A 6,000-nucleotide genomic window follows, 5' to 3' on the forward strand; every position below is an offset into this window, starting at 1 on the left:
ATTTCTGGCTTTTTGCTTGTTGACTGGGAATGAGAGTCTCATAGACTATCCTGCCTAAGCTGGCTTTGAAGTGGGATCCTCAGATCTCAGTCTCCTGAATAGCTAGAATTACAAGCATGAGTCACCAGTACCTGGCTAGACAGGTATTCTTAAAATGTACCTCTTAACTTGCATGGTTTTGTGGGATTTTAATAAGCCAAATTAATAGCAAAATCATTTTCACAGCTCCCCTCCAGACACTGACAGGAAGCTTTTCTCCTCATTCTAAAGGGATATGCTATACTTTACTGTTAGGAATTCTCTTCTATGTTCCTTTTTTTCTCATAAAGATCCAAGGATGTCTACTCTACAGCCCTCCTTTCTGCCATCCTGCCTACCTGTTCAGGCTGTTAATGACAAGAACACAGGCTGGGGGGAGGGGGGGTAGTGCTGAATTCTAGTTCTGGTCTTCATTAGCTAGCTATGAATTCATTCTTGGGAAAGTCACTGGTAAATTCCTAGATATGTTTGTTTCTCTGTACCATGAAAATAATACATCTTACTTTATTAAGGACCTAAGGAGTGACAAGGTGCTGCCAAAGTTCAAACCACATGTGGACTTGATGTTTCCACTCCTCTTTCATTGCTGAACCTCACCTGATCTTACTCTATTGTTCATCCCTCATTTTAATGAAGATAAAAACTAACTTTAGAGATAGGCACTAGATTACACACCTGTAGTCCTAGCTATTCAGGAGGCTGAGATCTGAGGATTTGGGCTTAATGCCAGTCTGGGCAGACAAACCTGTATATCTCTCATCTTCACTTAAAGGCTTTCTACTTAACCCAGAAAAAGTCAGAAGTGTCTCAAGTGTTAGAGCTAAGCGGCAAAAGCTATTTCTGTACCCTTTGTCTTGTAAATAAATGTATCTGATTTGGAGAAGGGAAGGAAAAATCACAGAAATGTGGGGACAAAAGGTGAACCAATTCAGCAGTGACACTAGGTTGGAAATAAACTTTACAACTTGGGGACCAAGGGGGTTCCAAAAGGGAAAAATGAGAAAATGAGAGAAAAAATGAGAGAGGGAGTAACAGTGTTCAAGGGAAAATGTACTCATTGCCTGACTTAGGTAAATTATGTAAATAAAATTTAAATTTAAAAATTTGGAGAGCTAGGTGATGGCTCACACCTATAATCCTAGCTATTCAGGAGGCTGAGATCTGAGGATCAAGGTTCAAGGCTAGCCCGGCATAAAAGGAACTGAGACTCTTAGCTCTAATTAACCTCTAGAAAAAGCAAAGTGGTGCTGTGGCTCAAGAGTAGGGTGGTAGCCTAGAGCTGAAGAGCTCAGGGACAGCGTTTAGGCTGGCCCAGATCAACCCCCATGACCCACAAAAAAAAATGGAGATATGTCTATTTTTAAAGCATTCCCTATTTCATAAATTAAAGGATTATGAAGTTGACAATTTAAGAAGCCATTAATAAAGAGAATGACTCAAAACAAAAACAAAAAATGCTAAGAACCATGCTTAGCATGTGTAATCCTGGCTACTTAGGGAGGCTGATATGAGGATCTCAGTTTGAAGTCAGCCTGGAGAGAAGTCTGTGAGCCTCCATTTAACCACCAAAAAAGCCTGAAGTAGAAGTGTGGCTCAAGAGCCAGAGCCTTGAGCAGAAAAAGCTAATGCAGGGCACAGTGGCCCTGAGTTCAAGCCCTAGTACTGGCTTAAGAAAAAGTATATGGATGGATTCTAATGGGAGGCAAGGATTATAGAACAGCTTCTTCATGTCTGAACAAATTGGATATTTTCTGAGTGAAGTTCAGGCATCACCCAATTCTGCCAGTGGAGGCAGAAGGTACCTGGTGAGGGTACAACCACCCTAACTCTTGCTTGTCTCCCCAGCCTATCACCATGGGAGGTGTTACTTACCGAGATCAGCCTTGGCATAAGGAGTGCTTCGTGTGCACAGCCTGCAAGAAGCAGCTGTCAGGGCAGCGCTTCACAGCCCGGGATGAGTTTGCCTATTGCCTGACCTGCTTCTGTGACTTGTATGCCAAGAAGTGCGCTGGGTGTACCAACCCCATTAGCGGTGAGTGGCCTGAGGAGACCCACCAGGCATGGGTCATCTGATGCTTCATGGAAATGTCTGAAGGTTGAACTTGGCCTATACAATAGCCTGTGGTGGTACTGGTATCCGGAAACCTCCCTCCAGTTCTCCTTGAAGCTGTTCCCAGCATGTCTTTTTCCTTCCTGCTTTCCTCTCCTGTATACCTTACATGGACATCAGCAGGTGACCCTTTCCCCTCTAGCCCACTTGGTCACCAGCCTGCTGAGCACTGTGAAAACTGGCCTTTTCAGGTTCAGCAGTTAAGCTGGCTCTTAGAAGAGTCTTGTGGCAATGTGTGTGTGTGTGTGTGTATGTGAATGTGTGCGCACATACACTGGTTCTTGGGCTTGAACTCAGAACCTTGGCATTGTCCCTTAGCTTTTTTACACTTTTGGTGGAGATTAGTCACCAAACATGAGTTAGCAGTCAAAATGAGTTACTGTCTTGGTTAAAAAGAATAGAGGCAAGATGGGCACTGGTGGCTTATGCCTTGTTACTACGGAGGCTGAAACTAAGAATCGCTGTTCAAACCCAAGCCTGGGCTGGAATGTATCTGAGACTCATCTCAACCACCAAAAAGCCAAAACGTGGGTATGTGACTCAAGTGCTAGCTTTCAGCACAAAAGCTCGGAGACAGTGCCTAGGCCCTGAGTTCAGGCCCCAAGACCAGCATATACACAAAAAAGTATTGGAGGTAGCCTGGCCCCAGTGGCTCATGCCTGTAATCCTAGCTACTCAGAAGACAGATTCAGGAATCACTGAGATCCAAATATCATGATTCAAAACCAACTTGAGAGTCCACGAGACTCTTACTTCCAAGTAACCACCAAAAAGTTGTAAGTAGAACTGTGGTTCAAGTGGTAAAACACTAGACATGAGCAAGACAGCTCAGAGATAGTGCCCAGGCCCTGAGTTCAAGCCTGGGATGTAGTTCCGGAGTAGGTCATGAATGTATGAGGCCTTGGGTTCTGCCCTTTCCAATGAAAAGGTAGATTCTAGTGGCTCATATCTGTAATCCTAGCTACTCAGGAGGCTGAAACTGAAACTGTGGTTCAAAGCCAACCCAGGATGCCCCCAAAATTCCATAAGTGTCTATCTCCAATTAATCAGCAAAATGTTGGACTGGAAGCATGGCTCAAGCGATAGACACCAGCCATGAAAGATAAAAACAGTTGGAAGTACAAGACCCTGAGTTCAAAGTCCAGTACTGGTGGGGAGAAAAACAACAAAAACAAAAAGTGTCTTTTGAGCACTAGCACTTCATAGATCTCCTGCGTCAGCAGCCCATCTTCCTCCATAGCTACTTTCCTGTACCCCTTTTCCCATCCACCTGTGTTCCTTAGCTCCTCCGAATTGGCCCTTTGCAGAGCCAAGCAGCCCCTTCCTTGCCCTTATCTCTCCTTTGAATGAGGCCATTCAACCTTTTCCTCTTCCAACTCCCTGTCACGATTCTTGCGTTAAATCACGCATACCTGAAGCACACAACAAAGGCCCAAGAGAAACCTGCTCCATTTTCATGGAGCTTTATTTCAGTAAAGAGTACAGTAAGTAAGCAAGTAGAGCAGGCCCTTTTTCATAGCATTTATCCCATTCTTTCAGAGCCCATTTCTGCATCTGCTTTTACTGTGTGTGAGCTCAAGGCTCTGAACAGTAGCTAATTTAAATTCTCAGCTCATAGGCTGAGACTAAAAAGTCACCCAGTGTCCATCACTCCACATCAAACCAGAATACCTTTCTCAAGCCCAGTTGCACGCTGCCCATCCTCTCTTCACCTACTGTGAACTCTTCTCTTATTCACAGGACTTGGAGGCACAAAGTATATCTCCTTTGAAGAACGGCAATGGCACAACGACTGCTTTAACTGCAAGAAGTGCTCCCTGTCCTTGGTGGGGCGGGGCTTCCTGACCGAGAGGGATGACATACTATGCCCCGACTGTGGGAAAGATATCTGAAGGCAACATGCAAGTCACAGCCGTGGTCTCACACGCGATTTATATGTTTTCTATCTCAACCAGGCAACATTGTGTTCTGATGCTCACCAGCCACCTCAAGTCTTTCCTCTCTCACCACCCAGCTATCTTCATGTTTATTGAAACCCTTTTCATCCTTCGTTCTAGTTCTGGCCCAGGGAGAAAGCCTTTCTGTAAACCCTGTGCGAAGAGATAGTTTGGAATTTTTGTAGTCAAAGAAAACAAATTCAAGTGTAAAATCCCTCTTGAATGGTCTTTATAAATGCATCTTTCTTTCACTGCCTATTTAATTTTTTTAAGTGCAATTAACATTCATCACAAATTTGAAAGTTGCTCTGGAGTTGGTATCTGCAGCTCTGTAATGTCCTGTTATGGAAAACCCAGAGCAAGATTCTATGACTTAGAATAAAATTATTCAAAACAAATTCTTCTGTTTGGCGCAGTGTATGATGTTAAGGTTCTCAGAGTAAATAGTGATTTGTTAAATGATCTAGAGATTGTTTTATAAAGTGCAGGTTCTGGTGTGTCAGGGTGATGTTAACTGAAATTCTATCACATCATCTTAATTCAAACTTAGTACTTACTGTACACTCTGCCTCCCTCCCAAGTTCCTTCTCCCAGGATGGAATGCTCTACATTTCATGCATGAACATCAAATGAACAGCAGAGTAGGAGGCCAGTGGCAGTGAAGCCAGGTTCTCAGGTTACTTTCATGGGCAGAGCTGGGCTCCCTCTATCTCGTCCGCATGGACCCAAATGTTATACTGACCTGCCTTGTCTTCAAAGTGAAGGACATGAACCACTTGAAGCCAGACACGGCCTCTTACTCATCCTGATATTCTTAACCCTAGCAAGTGAGAGAAAACTGGAACCTTGAGAGAAAAACTCAGCTATGCTGCTGTGGAACTGATATTCTGAGAGCTCCGACTCCAGCAGCGTTCTGTATACATCTATCCTTGCACAGATCTACACAGTTTCTTTGACTGGCGGCTACAGTGGGAAATGTTTGATGTGTGGGCTGGGTTTTCTGGATCTATAGTGGACTAGAGTTTTTGCTTTGAAAGTCAATTCCACCCTTTCACTGCAGATTTCCTTCTAGAACAGCATACCTGTTCTCCACTACAACTGCAGATATATCTAAAATTAATAGTTTGGAGTTTCACTTCCTCTGTTAAGTGGAATTATCTTCCCTGGTATAACTATTCTGACCACAAACTATTTGTAATTTTGGAGCACTGGAACATGACCTAAAGCAGGAGTATGAGGAATGAGCACTTGTGAAGAAAGAATGACACTAGGTCATCTAGGGCAGCTAAAAACTTTGAAAGTCACTGCTTGAAGAGCCTGAGCCAGAGGAATAAATCCTGGGCAAGGGACTCCAAGCCCTTCATCTTTGGTTGGTAGCTGAGCTAGTGTACTAAGGAATCAAACCTGGCGTGTACACTAGGCAAGCACTCTACCACTAGGCCAAATTCCCAGCCTGATAGTGAACTGGGGTCCCTCTAGCTCCCACTGAATCAAGTCTCTGAAAATGCCCACAAAATCATACAACGGACTTTCCTGTTTTCTACTTCCCTGCCTACTAGGTTGCTTTCTAGTTCATCTATGTGGTTTTGTTCTCTGATGCCATGTACTTTAGAACACTTCTTCCATTAGTCACCAAAATCACTGTTGAGTTTCAACAGAGCAGTAAAATACTTCTCTGGATTCTGATGTTCTCAAGATTTTGCCTACAGTTGGAGTCTTCTAAGAATTAAAAAAAAAAAGGAGGGTTATAGAGATTCCCTTCTTGAATACTTGTTTGTTAAACATGTCATTTGAAATATGATATAAAAATCAATGTTAATAATTTCTTTAAATAAAAAAAAGAAAACGGGGGGGAAGGACCTGGAAGCTTTGTTCACTTGGTGGGACACCAGTTAATGAACAAAGAAGGTATCA

The 6,000-nt window shown here is 43.4% G+C and overlaps 1 protein-coding gene across 2 annotated transcripts in view; it reads left to right on the forward strand.

Annotated features, from left to right (window-relative positions):
* Positions 1-4,484, forward strand: part of Fhl2 (four and a half LIM domains 2) — a 68,234-nt gene extending 63,750 nt beyond the window's left edge. For both annotated transcript variants that reach the window (XM_090336077.1, XM_090336078.1), the window contains exons 5-6: positions 1,885-2,071; positions 3,890-4,484. In XM_090336077.1, coding sequence (XP_090192203.1) covers positions 1,885-2,071; positions 3,890-4,041 — 339 coding nt within the window. In that variant the 3' untranslated portion in view covers positions 4,042-4,484. The remainder of the gene's footprint in view (positions 1-1,884; positions 2,072-3,889) is intronic.
* The last annotated feature ends 1,516 nt before the right edge of the window (positions 4,485-6,000 follow it).

Source organism: Megascapheus bottae, chromosome 7, assembly GCF_031878675.1.
Source record: "Megascapheus bottae isolate mThoBot1 chromosome 7, mThoBot2.hap1, whole genome shotgun sequence".
Taxonomy (NCBI): Eukaryota; Metazoa; Chordata; class Mammalia; order Rodentia; family Geomyidae; genus Megascapheus; species Megascapheus bottae.